Genomic DNA, 16649 nt, shown 5'->3' with positions numbered 1-16649 from the left:
AATGTGTCACCACTGTCATGGCAACCCAACCACGGAGCTGTTCTCACGAAGTGTACCCTAGCCTAAGATCTCAGGCGCAACGGTCACTGACTGGCGACGGAACGAGCGCCAGGCCCACGTCGAGACGAAGCTGGAATATCGGGTCCCGCTGCCAGCGTTCAAGATGGCGCAGCGGGCGTCATCGCCGCGAGGACCACATGCTCCGTGCCCCGCCCCGGGCCCCTCAAGTCTCACTGGACTTTTGCAAGTCACCGTGGGAACCCTCAAGGGGTGGGGGCTTCCGCGCTCCGACGGCCATGCCGCTCCTCATCTCTTACTGTGGGCCCTCACTCCTCAGCTGAAGAACACAACGAAAGCGCTTAACCTACAAGTTAAGCTCCCCTCAGCACGCGACCTGTAACACTTCCTGCAGCAGCCGCCCGACTGAGAAGTCCAGAACGCCGGGAAATAGGGTCCTCGCCCCACTCATTGGAGGGACCACGCTGCGGGGCGGGACTAGACATCCATGGGCCGTGCGCCCTGTCAGTCTTGGGAGATCACGCAAAGGGAGGAGGAGGCTCACTCAGCCATTGGGCTTCCTCTGCTGTCAATCAAAACAACATCCGGCGACGGCCAAGTTCCCAGCTTCTTGATTGGAGAAAAGCGTTTCTGGGGTGGTGGCGGCGGCGGGCGGGCTTCCGAGTGAGGTGGAAGGAGGGGGCAGGAGGGAAGCGGAGGTAGGGAAGCTCTAGGCCGGCCGGCGGTGGCGGCGGCGAGGCCGGGACTCGGACCGAAAGGCCTGCTGTGGCGGTAGCGGAGAGCGCCGAACTCAGGCAGCGGGTATCGGGCACATTCCTTCCCCTGACGGGAGGGGCGCAGCGCCTTGAAGCCGAGGCTTATGGGGTGAGGGGCGGCGGGGTGGAGCTGAGGGTCAGGAGGCGGGAGCGCGGCGGCGGAGCTGGGTTCCCGTCGCGGCCGGGGCCTGGCTGGGAGGGGCCGCGGGGACGAAAAGAATGCCTGCTGGCCCCGGGGTGGGTTGGGCTGGGGAAGGTTAAGGGCCCTGGAAGGCGTGGCGTGAGGCCGGGGCCGGGGAGTGGGGTGGGGCCATAGGGACGGAGGGCGGGGTGGGATTTGGCTTTAAGGGTGGGTCGAGGGCGAGAAAGTAGCACTTGTTCGCTGCTGCCCCGGAAGGCTAGAAGCCGAGGCGCCGGAGTGGGCATGGCGACTTGGTTCCAGCTGGATTCGGGTATCCAAGGGTGGTGGGACCGGGCTCAGATACTACCATCTCTAACGCACCTTGTCCGGTGTCTCCAACTTCATTGGCTCTTGGGAGGTTTTAATAATAAATTGCGTGAGAACGAGAATAGTGTAAGCAGGAATCCTGGGTCACAATTGTGTTTACTCTAACGAAATGAGGGTGTGTGGGTGGTGCGTGTGTTCGTGTGTGTGTATTCCTCTTTCCCGTTAGATTGGAGTTGGTAGATGGATCAGCAGAGAAGAGGAGAGGGTATGTCTTAGTTTCTGAGATTAATGGAAGCTCAGAGATAATAGAGATCAGAGATCGAAAGGCAGATTTACCCTCTCCCCACTTGGCAGTCTGGGTTGAGAAGTTGGCCATATCCTTCTGGTTTGGCTCAGAAGGACGTATGAATGAAAAGAAAACCTGCCTGGACAAATTCTGGATGAAATAATCTTGCCTCAGGCCCCCACAGTCCCTTTCTGTCCCTAATTTATTTAGTGTGGGGGTAATAGGAAAGAGAAATCAGATTTCCAAATTGAGAAAACAAAAAGCTTTATTCTCTTGTGTGAAGCTGTGGCCTGAACATTGTCCCCATGCCCTTTCACACCCTTACTTACCCATTAATAATCTCTCCTTCCACTTTAGAACTAGAAAGGACGAGGATTGTAGGCAGTTTTCTTCTGAGAGATAGAAAAGCAGCTTTTCTTTAAGATGGGAAATAGACTTCTCACACTAAAAATAGAAGCAAGGGAGAGAGTGTGTATGGGGGAGGGAGGTCAAGTGGGGATCAGACAACGTGTAATATATTCTGGAAGCCCTGGGCATTGTCTGCTTATCCAAAGCAGGTTACCTTTTCTGGCAGTGCAAGTTTAATACCCAGTAACTGGGAACTTTCGTGAGTGGTGTCATTCTTTTATACTTGTTTGATCTGTAACAGGTGTTTTTCTTTCTTTTTTCTGAGAGTAGACTAAGTAGTTTTTTTTCTCTGAATGTGGTCTTTTAATGTGTTTCCTTCCAATCTGAAGGTTTCCTACCCAGATCATAGTGTGAAAAGCATGGAATCTTACCCTGTTGCTCTTGTGATTTCCCATTTCAGGTTTCTCTGGAAACCCCCCTGGTAAGTGTGGAGGAGGCGGGACATTCTGACCCAAGACAAAAGGCCTGTAGCTCCAGCCAAAGAAAATAAACCTTAGGAGGGAGAAGGAAAAAAAAAATCCATCAGCTGTTCCTGAGAACAGCCTGCAGTGGAATCTACAGAGAGGACAGCTAACGTGAGTGAGGAAGTGACTGTATGTGGACTGTGGAGACAGTAAGTCACGTGGGCCCCGAGGGCCTGGACTGGGTTAGGAACACTTGTACTGTCACAGGTGAGGTGTCGAGAAGGGAAAAGTGAATGTGGTCTGGAGTGTGGCCTTGGCTACTTGGGGTGTGTTTTCCTCCAGGGCCCTCAGGGAGCTTAGCCCCTGTGTTCTGCCAGGGCGGGGCACAGGGTCGGGTACTGAGGAGGATAACTTGCTGGCTGGAGCAGCAGAGCAGTGGCCTTGATTTGTGTTTTGGAAGATTTAAAAACCAAAAAGCATAAACATTCTGGTCCTTCAGCAATGCTTTCTCTGAAGAAATACTTAACGGAAGGACTCCTCCAGTTCACCATTCTGCTGAGTTTGATTGGGGTGCGGGTGGACGTGGATACTTACCTGACCTCACAGCTCCCCCCGCTCCGGGAGATCATCCTGGGGCCCAGCTCGGCCTATACGCAAACCCAATTCCACAACCTGAGGAATACCTTGGATGGCTATGGTATCCACCCCAAGAGCATAGACCTGGACAATTACTTCACTGCCCGGCGGCTCCTCAGTCAGGTGAGGGCCCTGGACAGGTTTCAGGTGCCGACCACTGAGGTGAACGCCTGGCTGGTCCATCGGGACCCGGAAGGGTCTGTCTCTGGCAGCCAGCCCAGCTCAGGCCTCGCCCTCGAGAGTTCCAGTGGTCTCCAAGATGTGACAGGCCCCGACAACGGGGTGCGAGAAAGCGAAACGGAACAGGGATTCAGTGAAGATTTGGAGGATTTGGGAGCTGTAGCCCCTCCAGTCAGTGGAGACTTAACCAAAGAGGTCAGTGGTCCTATGGTGATGGTGGGGGGCTGGGGGTAGGTGGGTGGGCTGGTCCTGAAGGACTGTGGTCACAGCACTAACCCCTTTAAAGAAGTTCCAGGGGAGTTGCAGCCATTGTATTTGGATAGGTAGGGACTGAAATATCTGACTTTACGCTTGGGGGCTGGAGCATTTCCCTGTGTTGAACCATTGACCCACCTCTAAATGTACTGTCAGGGCAGTGGGAGGTTCCTAGAACATGCCAGTGTGTTTACTGCTTGTATTTCAACATGACCCTGGAGCCCGGGGTGGGGGAGGGAATTGTGTTATGATGGGCTTTGATGCAGTGTATGTCTGTTGCTAAGACACATACTTTGTGGATTCTTGCCTTCTGCCTCCCTCCACATCAAAACATGCATACATACCCCGAAGCTCTCCTCCTTTGTGGTCAGGCCTCTTCTAAAGTCCTGATAAATCAGTTCTGCTGGGACTGAGCCAAAGGGTAGATTTGGATAGTTATTCCTGGCCGGGAGAGGGACAAGGCTGCCATTTTTTGCTAAAGGCCCACAGCAGGGAGGAGGGAGGAGAGAGGAGAGGGTTAGGAGCTAGAAGAGAAACTGTGTTCTGCTGCTCAAGTCTGCTAGCGCCTGTCAGGTGGCTGACATGCTGTTCTGGGCTGAAAGTGATGCAGATGAACAATGGGAAGGGCTCCTGCTGTCCCTACTCCACCTACGTGAGGAGACTGCTCTGATCTCTGGGTCTGGCTCTGGTTTGCCACCCAACCTTAAGGAGCTCAAAAAAAGGCCCACTGCACTCTCCTAGCCATTAGGGAAGGAGAAGGCTGTATTGTGCTGGGCTGGGTAAGGGGGTGGGGTGCTGGGGTGGGGGTGGGGGGTGGAGGTGTATAATAAGTTGTATGTATGCCAGAGAACTTTGCTTCTTCTGCCCACCAGGTCAGACAAGGTTTTGTCTCACTCCGTACGCTTGAACTTGTTCCTGAATGAGCTCAGTTCTCTGAATGTTAGTGGTTTGCTCCTGGCAGCTAACGGGTAGATGGCAATGATGCTGCTAAATACCTACAATGTATAGGGCAACCTCCCATCCCAGATTTATCCAGCTTCAAATGTCAGTAGTGCCAAGGTTGAAAAACATGACCCTCTGCTCCACTGGTTCATACTGGATCGGCTTTGAACAAGGCTAGGATTATCATGAGCAGATCTTACCTTTGAGTGCCTGTTCTTTTAGATTTTTATGATACTATTCGGAACTTTATCTTTTGCTTTTCCTTTTCTTTTACTTCAAGTAGGCTCCAGTCTTGGCACAGTGGTCTGAAGAAGGATACTGGCTTTTTCCTGGAGTCCCCTCCCCAGTATGCTCCCCTCAGGGCTGGATGTAACTGGGCTGGCTCTTGGGAACCTGGTGTGGGAAGCCTGGCAAGGCTAGTGCCATTCCTGTTTTTGTCAGGAGCTCCCTGGGGATAGGATGGGATGTTTTGTGTATAATTGGGTGGGTTGAAGCAGTCTGGGATGGGACTTTGACCCTGGTTTCTGAGCAGACTTCTGGTCTCCTTCCTCTATTTCTTGACCTTCTTGAAAGTTGTGCTTCCCCTGACCCCAGGCCTGTACCACTCCCTTTGGAAGTTGGGAGGGAGGTCAGCATTAGGGACCCAGACTGGGTATGGGGGAAGGGAGATTATGTGTCTAGAACAACATTTCCTCAGCAACTCAGGGATAAAAATACCCAGGTCCAGAGCATGTGACAGGCACTGCTGGAGCTGGTATTATCCCTGGGGTGGCAGTGCTTCCCCGCTGCCAGGCCTCTTCGATGGACAGCCATCGCCCAGGCCCTTGTCAGGGATAGGATTCCCCTTGAGGTTGGCACTCTGCCCAGAGTGGGGGGTGGAGGGGTGGCCTGTTTACAGCCCTTTCCAGGCTAGGAGGAGTTTGTGACCAAGGAGAACATACTGTCTCTGACCTGACCTTAGGCTCAAGGGGAACAGCCATGGAGAGGGAGCTGAATTTCCCCTGGAATGCAATCCAGGGCATCTGGCTTGTGCTGATTCTGTCAGGGGACTCCTTCCCCTGTTCTGAGAAATGCGGGCCACGGGTCAAGAAGAGAACTCTCTTGAACAAAGGGGGTGTGGGTGACATTGGTGGCCCTCAGTGCAGGGCCGTGTCCCCTCTCCGCTGGCTGGGGGCTAGGCCAGGCCAGCATGGACATCGTTCCATGTGTGCAAATGACTTCCACCTTTTCTCTAGTGGACGTATTTTAGGGTGATAAAGCCCCTGGTTCCCAGTGGGTCTGGATGCCTGGGTGCCTGCCCAGCTTGGCTTGCGGTCCCTGGGCTTGAGGAGGTATGGGCATGGCCCTCCAGAGGCATGGGGAAACTGCTTCCGCTTCCAGGGAAGAACTTAGATGCTCAGAGAATCTGCGGGAGGAGTGTCTGCCCAGTCCTGAGTGGGCTGGCTACGCAGGATTTGACAGGAGGGAGAGTGGCACCCCTTCCCCCCAGGGCTCCCTCACTGCACCACCCAGCTGACTGACTGGGCTGGGTGGGGCTGCCCGCCCCTGGGTGCATCTCCTCAAGGAGACGGAGGCGGCCCAGGGATGGGCTGGTTCCTTGCGGCAGCTTCTTCAGCTGCCCCGCTGCAGAGATTGGCTCCCGGCCGCAGCTAGGTAACAGGCGGTGGGAGGGGATTGGCTCCCTCCGCATCTCCAGCGGAGCCTTGGGGGAGGAGATTGGCTCTCGGCGCAGCCTAGGTAACGGCAGTGGGAGGGGATTGGCTCTTTCCGCAGCCCAGCTGCTGACCTGGGGGAGGGGATTGGCTCTCTGCAGCCTCAGCAGTGACCTGCGGGGTGGGAGGGGGAGGGGATTGGCCCCTGGCTGCAGCCTAGGTAACAAGTTTGGGGGGCGTGGGGAGGGGGAGAGGGAGGAGCGGGAGGCTAGGCCCAGGAGGGAGCTGGCTTTCCTCTGCAGCTTGAGCGCCGAGCATGGGGTGGGAATCCCATCTCACTGCAGCCTCTGCGGTGAGCTCAGGGTGGGGGCTGCCGGGCACCTGAGTGGAACTGGGGTTGTGAGGTGGGAGGGGGCTGCTCAAGGATGGAGGAAGGGAGCTGGGCTGGGCTGCCCAGGCAGCAGCACGGGCGGGGCACCCTCCTCGGGCCCCTCGGAGCCAGCAAGGGGCCACCCTTCCAGCCCGGTATGCGCCCTGCCAGCCAGGAGCTCCTCACAGCCCCAGCCCCCTGCCTAGCTTCCTGGCACCGGCTGCCCTGGGGCTCATCTCGCAGACCATGACCCGCCTGGACCGCAGCTCTTCCAGGGGTGGGGGCCAGGCCAAACGGAGCCGGCCCCTTAACTCTTTGCTGGCTGGTCACCGGGTGGCCCAGCCCCGCTCTGCTCCTGGGTCCAGGGCTTCAGTTCAGGTTGGTGTGTGTGGCGAGACTGTAGGGAGAGGCACAGCTGGGAGGTCTTAGGATCAGGGAGGGGTATGGTGGGCAAGGGATGCCCGGTTCTGACTAGGGAAGGGGGATGTTGCTTTCTGGAAAGGGTCTGCTTTTTAACCGTTGAATGGAAGGCAACAGTTGAGCGTTTCTTCATGCTTGTGGGGAGGGCTCAAGCCACAGGGCTGGCATGTATAGGAAGCCTGAACTTGTATATTGGCAATTCTATGCTGGTGGTGATGGGGGAGGCAATTGGTGCAGGAACTGATCAGGAGCCACCAGGGCAGAGCGGAAGGGAGGTACTTTGGTGCCTAAGGCGGCAGTCGTGGCTAAGGAGTGATGGGATTGTGTCCTTGAGTAGGTTGACAGACTGGAAGTCATGGGTCCTGGGGTCTGGTAAGGAAGGGTGGGAGAGCACTGAGGGGACACAGTGGGGCTTGCTTTGGCAGGGGTGGGTGGCCGGTGGGGATCATCTGACTCTGCCTGAGGCTCTCCTGGGATAGAGGCAGCTTGCTAGGATCAGCTGAGAATGGGAGTTCTGGCAGGATGGATCTTGAGGTGAGCCTGGGTTTTAAGAGTTGTGGGTATTCAACCTATCCTTGCTCTCAGCCAGGGAAGGGGAAGGGCTGGAGGGAGCCTGTCCTTGTCATTGGTTGCATCAGGTGGCTGGAAATGCAGGGATTTTCCTCTCCATCCCACCCCACCCCTTTATGCAAATGAAATGGCACCATAGGCTGATGCAAGCCTGGCCTTTGGGGAGCAATTCTGCATGACAGTTCGCCCTTGCTTGCCATGGCTAGCTTCCTACAAGCTGAGTTTTAAGGGGTTACCAGTCCCAGTGAGAAGTGTCACCCTTTTCCACCTGTCCCCTGCCGCCTTATGCAGGGGTGAAGTGGCCCCACCTCTTGGCCTGGGTGTGTCTCAGGTCCAGGTCCGCAGCCACAGACCTACATGGTGATGGCTGTGCCTGTGGTTTTACTAGCCGCTCTCATTTTGCTTGGAGCAGGGAGCGTATCTGGAAATGGATGGATGAAACCTCGCTGGTGCCAAGGGGTCAGGGGAAGTGGTTAGCAGGTGTAGGGCTAGGAAGGGCCCCACCTAGGACTGATCAGAGTGATGGTAGGAGGCTCTGGGGCCCAAGGGCTAAAGTCATCATGGTCTGTCTTTCAGGACATAGATCTGATTGACATCCTTTGGCGACAGGATATTGATCTGGGGGCTGGGCGTGAGATATTTGACTATAGTCATCGCCAGAAGGAGCATGATGTGGATAAGGAGCTGCGAGATGGAGGAGAGCAGGGGGATACCTGGCCGGGCGAGGGTGCAGAGGCTCTGGCGCGAAGCCTGCTAGTGGATGGAGAAACTGGGGAGAGCTTCCCTGCACAGGTAACATCACTTTTGCCCATTGGCCTCTCTTATTTCTCCCTATCCATACAAAACACACAAAGTGGGGTGGAGTTCTTCCAGGAACTTTCCCTTAAGGAAGGCAGGTTATGTCTGTGGGATGAACTTGAATGTACATTTTGAGTTGGGGTCTCTTTTAAGTCCCAGTGGCTGGGCTGAAGGGGGAGTAGATGAGCAGCAGAAGCAGAGGGCCAGGCCCTGGCAACAGCACAAATGCGGCAAAGCATCTAGCATTCTTACTTCAGAACTCTTCTGCTCTCCCTTCTTTTTTCCCCGGAGTTGGGGACCCAGGGCCAACTGTTATCCCAGGAATGGGAGGGAGATTGCAGGACTGCTACCATCCAGAGCCTCATTCAGTTTCCCACTGGAAAGCCTATAGGCAACTAAGGCCCAGATCAGCCAGACTTACAGTTCTGTTGCCACAGGTGCCTGGTGGGGAGGACCAGACGGCCCTGTCCCTGGAAGAGTGCCTTAGGCTGCTGGAGGCCACCTGCCCCTTTGGGGAGAATGCTGAGGTGAGCAGGACTCCAGGGAGAGGCCACTGAGCAGGGTAGCCTGCACATGGCATGTTCCCTCCATGGCGGGCTGAGGTGTCAGCCCTCAGTCTGGCCTTGTCCTGGTTGTTGGGGGTGAATTCAGAGGAAGGAAGGAACAGAGAAGCAAGTGGTAGTCCCTGGGAGGAAAGCAGGACATGGTCTGTGTTTCTCCTCTGTTAAAGCCTCTATGTTTTAACCCCAGTTTCCAGCAGATGTTTCCAGTGTAACAGAAACAGTGCCTAGTGAGAGTGAGCCTCCAGCTCTTCAAAGCAACCTTTTGTCTCCTCTCCTGACGGGGACAGAGTCGCCATTTGATTTGGAACAGCAGTGGCAAGATCTCATGTCCATCATGGAAATGCAGGTAGGATCATCCGAAAAGGCACAGAGACCTCAGCTTTCATGGAGGGTGTCTTAGCATGCAATTGCTTTTTCACCTCTGGGGAAAAGAAAGAGTAGCACATGTGGATCTGTCTGGCCCGTAGATAAGTGGGGACACTGAGAGGTAACCTGTCTAGGTGTCACCTTGGGGTGAGGGGGAGTAGGTTGGGGGTGGGGTTTGGGTGTGCCTTCTTCCTTTCCTTCAGGCAGATAGTCACTTGGCCAGGTGCTGTGGAGGGGCAGCATTAATAATAGTTGCTTCACAGCCATTGTCATTTGGCCTTCACCATTATCTAGTTGGCCGATGTATTTTAAAAGTGAGGAAACTGAAGCTCAGAGAGGTTAAGTGATTTGCCCATGGTCACAGAGCAAGTGGTGTAGCTAGGTTTTTGGACTTTTAAGTCTGGTGGTTTTCACTGTGCTGATTTTGTAGTGGAGGGGTACTTTGTGTTTTCTTACTCTCCAAGATGGAGAGTCTGGCCAGACATGACCAGGAGCAAGTCAGTTCCTGTATCTGGGGTGGCGACCATGGGAAGGAAGCCATCCCTGCCAGGCCTGGTGGACCAGGAGCTGACACTGGACTCCAGTTTCCAATCTCTTGCCTTTATCCCACCGCTGCTGCGGCTCTGTTGGTGCCTGCAGTGTGTGCGACCGGCCCCTCATCTCGGGAGGGGCTCTGAGGAGCAGAATGAGCTGTGATGCTCTTCTCCCCTCTAGGCCATGGAAGTGAATACGTCAACAAGTGAAATCCTGTACCACGCCCCTCCTGGAGACCCACTGAACACCAACTACAGCCTTGCCCCAAACACTCCCATCAATCAGAACGTCAGCCTGCATCAGGCATCCCTGGGGGGCTGCAGCCAGGACTTCTCACTCTTCAGCCCGGAGGGGGAGGGCCTGCCTGTCGCCGGCAGCTCCACGCTGCTCCCTCTGGTCCCCAGCAATTCCACCAGCCTCAACTCCACCTTTGGCTCCACCAGCCTGGCGGGGCTCTTCTTCCCCCCCCAGCTCAACAGCACCACCAACGACACTGCAGGCCCAGAGCTGCCCGACCCCTTGGGGGGCCTCTTAGACGAAGCCATGCTGGACGAGATCAGCCTCATGGATCTGGCCATCGAAGAAGGCTTTAACCCTGTGCAGGCCTCCCAGCTCGAAGAGGAATTTGACTCTGACTCAGGCCTCTCCCTGGACTCGAGCCATAGCCCTTCCTCCCTGAGCAGCTCTGAAGGCAGCTCTTCTTCCTCTTCCTCCTCTTCTTCCTCCTCTTCCTCAGCTTCTTCCTCAGCCTCTTCCTCCTTTTCAGAGGAAGGTGCAGTCGGCTACAGCTCTGACTCTGAGACCCTGGATCTGGATGAGGCCGAGGGTGCGGTGGGCTACCAGCCTGAGTATTCCAAGATCTGCCGCATGAGCTATCAGGATCCGTCTCAGCTCTCCTGCCTGCCATACTTGGAGCACGTGGGCCACAACCACACATACAACATGGTGCCCAGTGCCCTCGACTCTGCTGACCTGCCGCCACCCAGCACCCTCAAGAAAGGCAGTAAGGAGAAGCAGGCCGACTTCTTAGATAAGCAGATGAGCCGGGATGAGCATCGAGCCCGAGCCATGAAGATCCCTTTCACCAATGACAAAATCATCAACCTGCCTGTGGAGGAGTTCAATGAGCTACTGTCCAAATATCAGCTGAGCGAGGCCCAGCTGAGCCTCATCCGAGACATCCGACGCCGGGGCAAGAACAAGATGGCAGCGCAGAACTGCCGGAAGCGCAAGCTGGACACCATCCTGAACTTGGAGCGAGATGTGGAGGACCTGCAGCGTGATAAAGCCCGGCTGCTGCGGGAGAAGGTGGAGTTCCTCCGCTCCCTGCGGCAGATGAAGCAGAAGGTCCAAAGCCTGTACCAGGAGGTGTTTGGGCGGCTGCGTGATGAGAACGGGCGACCCTACTCGCCCAGCCAGTATGCGCTCCAGTATGCCGGGGATGGCAGTGTACTGCTCATTCCCCGCACGCTGGCCGACCAGCAGGCCCGGCGGCAGGAGAGGAAGCCAAAGGACCGGAGAAAGTGAGTCTGGGGTGGAAGGGGGTCGACGCTCACCAAGACTGGGACTGGAGAAGGGCTGGGCCTGGACCTGGGCCTGGACCTGGACCTACAGCGGGGACTTTATTGCCTTCTTATCCGATATATCTTCTCAGATGGGATGACTGCGGGTCAGTGTACAGGAAGGGTGGGCGCAGGCGCTGTTTGGCTCAGCTTCCCCCACTGGGGTGGGGCAGAAGGGGCCAGACCATCTGGGTGGACAGGGTCCTCACCCTCCCCCTTTCCTTTGAGAGAAGGGCTGGTGCTGGCATTGCTGGAGGTAAAGGAGCTACTCAGAGCCAGGGCCGAAAGAGGGGAAGGAAGAGACTTGGGGGAGGAGGGGAAAGTAGTAGAAAGTCATTCCTGGAAGGCAGGGAGGAAAGAAGGAAGGGAAGAAAGAAAGGAGGGAGGGAGGGTAGAAAAAAGCAAAGAAGCCCCAAAAAATCAAAATGGGAAGGAAAGCAAGGGGAAGGTTAAGTTTGGCTTTGGCCAGGGTTCCAGGCAGCAGGTTTTAGTGACTTAAGGTGGCCTGGGCAGGGGGACTAAGGCTATTATTGTGAGTAAAACCCCGTTTCACCCCAGAAAGGGATACTACAGACCAGGGCCTGGGGGATGGGCTTTGTTCACTCTTTCCACTCCTTGCACTTTGGCATCCCTGAGGGCAGCTCTGAGACCTCCTGCAGTGTTTGAATTGATTGGGGGCCACTGGGACCCAACACTAGCTTGGAGGGTTAGCATCAAAGGGCAGAGTGAATAGGAAGGGATCCGGAGGGCATGTTGCAGCAGTCCCATTACCAAGCATGTCACTCACTGCCCTGCCACACCCATCTCCTGGGCTCCAGCCGCCTCCATCAGAGCCTGCATGTGGATGCTGTATTCCTCCTGGTCCTGGGTGCACCCACCCCTCCCTCACCCGCTGCCTGCAGTGCTGGGGTGCTGGCAGTGTTGGAGTACAGGGCCTACGCCTTCCTCTTTCAAGGCCACCTCTGAGGCAGGGGGATAATTGGGAGGCAAAAGTCGGTGCAGCAACCTCCAGGCTGTCTTCAGCACAAACCTGGGGAGTGACCCTTCCCTCAGGCCTCCTTCCCCCTACCACCAACTGGGCTTGTCACTGAAAAACAAAAACTACAAAACCCAGCATCAACAAAAAAAACTAGTCCTCTTAGAATTTCTTATGCCTTGATTTTTTTTTTTTTTTAGGGCTTGAGCCCTGTTTCACTTGTAGGGTCTAGAATGCTTGTGTTGAGTAAAAAGGAGATGCCCCAAAATATTCAAAAGCTGCTAAATGTTCTCTTTGCCATAAAGACTCCGTGTAACTGTGTGAACACTTGGGATTTTCTCCTCTGCCCCAAGGTCTCTGCTTTCTTTTCTGGGTTTCCTTTCTAGGAGAAAGAGACTTGCATGTGATGAAGCAGAGAGCACCTTCCCACAGGCTCTCAGCGCAGGCAGCTTCTCCATAGCCCTTCCAGGGAGGGGTCCTGGACACTGCCTGGGGAGTACAGAGAAGGGCATGGCCAGGACCCAGTGTCTTTACTTTTAACTGTTTGCCACTCTGCCACCCCTGCCTGCTCTGGAGTACTCTCTGCCCCAGTCTAGCAGGAGTGAGTTGAGGGGAGTCAAGCACTGATTCCCCTCCCCATTGGGGGGGGGGGGTTAGGTTTCTAACTCAGCAGTGGGGATATAAGGCGTGAACCTGGGAAATGCTTTCATAAATTATTTTCCTTGTAGATTTATTTTTAATTTATCTCTGTGACCTGGCAGGGAGAGGAGAGAGAGAGAGAGATGCTGTGAGCACATGACAAAAATAAAATAAAATAAAATGGATGATTCATTCTCAAGTGCAGTTTTTCCCTACATTGAGTTTAAATTGAAGGTAAAGGAGTTAGGCCCCATGGAGGAGGATGGGCCCTTGTGTGGCCCGGGCAGGGCTTACACTTACATGGGAAGATAAGTAGAAAGCAGGGAAGGCTGCTGGTGGGGAATTTAAATAGGCAAATCTTGAATACTGTAATGAACCTTCTTAGCAGTGGTATGTGCCTTCTTCCATAGGATATGCCAATTAGTGCTGTGTTAGAGGAATGACTCTGAAATCTTTTGACCTCTCCTTTCTCATGGAGCTAGGCTAGATGGAAGTATCCTGTCACCTGGCCCAGCTCCTTACCTGTCCACCTGCTACAAACTGCAATTTTTAGCTTGATTCTGCTGTTATTTCTCTGGTAGCCCCACCTGCCAAAGGGGGGCAGAGCATTTGACTGCAGTGACAACCCAATCCAGTGGGGCCAACATGCCAAGCACTACCACATTAAGAGCAGGACCAGCAGTGGAATAGGCAATGAGAGGCAGGATGTTAGCTCCAGGGGTTAGTTTTGGAAAACCTCCCCAGCAAAGGTGATTAGATCTGTTCTCAAAAAATAAAACAAAATACAAACCCACTTTAATGTCAAACCTTTGAAGCGCTATGGTGCCTTAAACTACTACATGCCCACCTTTAAGTGCTTAGCGGTGCCGAGGCATGAATGCTCACCTGCCATTCTCCATGAGACTTGTAAGGTTGAGGAGGAGGTATGGTCCCCACAGGGGGCTTTCTCACCCTGAGCTGCTGAGTACCACTGTGTAACCTGGTCTGGCCCAGTCTGTTAATGATGCTACATGCTACAGAACTGTCCTAAGGGGTGGGACAGAATTCTAAGATAAAAACCTTTTTTCTATGTATTTGGAAAGGGATGGCCATCTTAAAGAAAAGCTGTTTCCTAATTAAGTATTGGCTAAGGTCTGAAAGCCAGATAAACCAAGATTCTTTAAAAAAAAACAAAAACAAAAACAAAACCCTAAACTTTTAAAGACTTTAATTCATGGTGATTTAAAAAAACCAAATTGTATTTAGAAGGGTAAACTAAGTAAAATTCAGGGCTAGTATCCAGTGTTTTTGTATCCTTTCCAGAAAAGCTTACTTTTTTGTGTTTACTATTCCATTAGGCTATATCTTTTTTCTTATTTTGCAACTTTAAAATTTTTTTTAACTTAACAGATTTAAAGATTTTTCAAGACAAAAATTCCTCTACCCCCTTTGCTAGTGTTGTCTTTAGCCTGAGGAAGTATTTTTGTTGCCCCCAGGTCCTTTCAGAGAAAAGTGTAGTTATCTAGGATCATGCTGATTAGCTGGGGCTTTGGGCCAAACTGGTCATCACTGCTGTGGAGCTGACCTCTTTTTACTGCTGGCAGGTGGAGTGGGTGTTCCAGCCTCAAGGCATTTCTGGCAAGAAGGTAGGACTCAAGTAAGGCCTATGAAAGTTGCTCCCATAACCCATCCACCTATGACAGGAAGTGAGAAGAGGTCCTGGGGTGAGGCAGGGAGATGAGCAGGCCCTAATTTTTCAGGGTGACCTGCGTGGGTGGAGAGGGAAGCCTTGCTGTCTTGACTTTATCAGTCCTAGGCATTAGACAGACTGATTTTTGTGCCATATTTCATGCAAGGGGATGGAAATCAACTCATTTTGTTTCAACCTTGCCTTGCACAAGATTTCACCAGTGAACCTGTGCTATTTCTTCATCAATAAAAACAAATATAGAACTGAGGGGGAAAAACAGTAATTTGGAGACATGCTTCCATGTCATCAAGACCTAGACTCCATGGCTGACCCCTGTTCCCCTGCCATTTACTAGGAAAGACTAGCAGCTTGGGGAGTGGGAGGTACTTTCCACCGCACCCTGCCTTCCCTCAGGCTGGCCTCATCGCTGCTTTCACAACACCCAGCTAAACCAGACCTTGCTGCTGTTAGGGTTTATTTGGCAAATATTTTCCTTGCAGGAAAAATAATGCCCCTATCACCCTCAAATATCCTGTCATTCAGAAAGCACCGAGCAAGAGTAAACACTTAGAAAATAGAGTTTTAGGGCATTACCTGGTTAACAAGTAGGCAGTAAGAGGCCTGTTTTCATATTGGTGCTATAGATGTACAAACGCAGCTACTAAACTGGTATCTGGCTCTCTGGAAGTCATTTTCCCAACCAAGTACAGAAATTTTCTAGCAAAACAGATGTGTTTGATTATCATGAGTGATTAAACCTTGTTTTAAGTGAAAAGGACCCACCAATCTTCCACTTGGCAACCTGTTAATATACCAAGAACATAGCCTTTCAACTTTTCTTCTCCTCTAAATAGAGGGTAATCATTCTCTTTGCCTCTCGTTCTGAACTTGATAGTGGAGAATAAGCATTTGGGGGATCCTGGGGATATGAAACAACACCTGGTTTGTGTCATGTCCTTGTTTGTTACGCCTGCCCAATTAGTTGAGAAACAGAATCATGCAGGAAAGCATGGGACCTTGCTAAAAAGGTGTTTTATAAAATCAGTTGAGGATTCAAAAAATACCAACAAAGGTCTTAAAGCTGGTTCTTTTTCTGGCCTAATTTTAATTGCAGAATGGAGATAAGTTGCACAATGTTTTTACTTTAATAACAGATGCTATTTCCACCAAAGAAACAAAACCTAGTTCATTTGGGGGTAAGTAGAGAAAAGACCAAGGAGTTGGAGCTCTGCCTTAGTTCTAAACACAAATTTAATTAGACTAATTCAAGCGACTTGACCTTCCAATCCTTAGCTAAGAACTACAGCCTTAATTAAAACAATGGGCTAGTGTCCCAAAGCCAGGCCCCAAAGTTGCCCAGCCTGACCCTAGGCTATGCAAACAGTAAGCAGGGTAGGCCCGGTCAAAGTCAGCTATGATTAAAACTTCATTTGGATATACTGTGGCTTTGGTACTATCACAAACCACCATACAAACCAACAAGGTCACAAAACAGACACAGTCCTGCTGTTCAATATTTTAACAAGCTATTTAATGTAAACAAAAACCACAGACTCTGAATTGTCCACACATTCTAAACCCAGTGTATCAGTCTTGCCTCTCTTCTGCCACCTCTACTGGCCTAAGCCAAACAAACCAAAAACCTTAGAAATGTACTACTTTGCTTGCCTCCGCAGAGCAGGGCCAACTATGTTTTTCATCCCACAGGATAGTTTTATTTCAGGTTTCATTTACTTTTAACATATCAGCAGTATATTCTAGGGGAAGATCAATATTTTAAGGCCAAGGTCAATTAAAAGTCATCTATACAAGAGATGAGCAACCTTAATACACTGACTAAGAAAGTAGCAACCTTTGGAGAAAACCTTAGGCTGGGCACAGTCAAACCAAGGTGATTTGCAGGTCCAGAGACTGAAAGAATACACATCAAAACACCTGGATGCGTCTACCTGACAACTGCCTCCTACTGCTAAAAGGCAAGGTGAAACCAAGACTTCTTTAAAACTAAGCTGAATGCTGGCCTGGTAGTAATGTTATTTCAGTCAAATTCTGAAGGGGGAGAAACATGTGAGCCTGGACTTAGTCCAGTCCTATCACCTTATTTTAAATAACATCCTCATGAGAAGGCCCAAATGCACATCTGATTAAATATGAATCCTAATCAGGTAACTTGATCAGATTAATTTGATCTCAACAGA

General features: G+C 52.4%; 1 protein-coding gene across 12 annotated transcripts; it reads left to right on the top strand.

Annotated features, from left to right (window-relative positions):
* Positions 1 to 232: 232 nt before the first annotated feature.
* NFE2L1 (NFE2 like bZIP transcription factor 1) lies at positions 233 to 12974 on the top strand. 12 transcript variants are annotated; one of them, XM_058284049.2, is made up of 6 exons: positions 266 to 819; positions 2316 to 3330; positions 7921 to 8136; positions 8580 to 8669; positions 8893 to 9051; positions 9786 to 12974. In XM_058284049.2, exons 2-6 carry the CDS (start codon positions 2821 to 2823, stop codon positions 11130 to 11132), a joined length of 2322 nt encoding a protein of 773 aa, XP_058140032.1. In that variant the 5' UTR covers positions 266 to 819; positions 2316 to 2820; the 3' UTR covers positions 11133 to 12974. The 12 variants fall into 12 exon arrangements, with proteins under 12 accessions (XP_058140038.1, XP_058140032.1, XP_058140033.1 ...); XM_058284050.2 differs by having other exon boundaries at positions 624 to 882; XM_058284051.2 differs by having other exon boundaries at positions 645 to 819; positions 7954 to 8136.
* Positions 12975 to 16649: the final 3675 nt, after the last annotated feature.

The sequence above is a fragment of the Dasypus novemcinctus genome, chromosome 21 (genome assembly GCF_030445035.2).
Source record: "Dasypus novemcinctus isolate mDasNov1 chromosome 21, mDasNov1.1.hap2, whole genome shotgun sequence".
Classification (NCBI taxonomy): domain Eukaryota; kingdom Metazoa; phylum Chordata; class Mammalia; order Cingulata; family Dasypodidae; genus Dasypus; species Dasypus novemcinctus.
The sequence above is the reverse complement of the archived record's forward strand: the minus strand, read 5'-3'. Positions and strand labels throughout refer to the sequence as shown.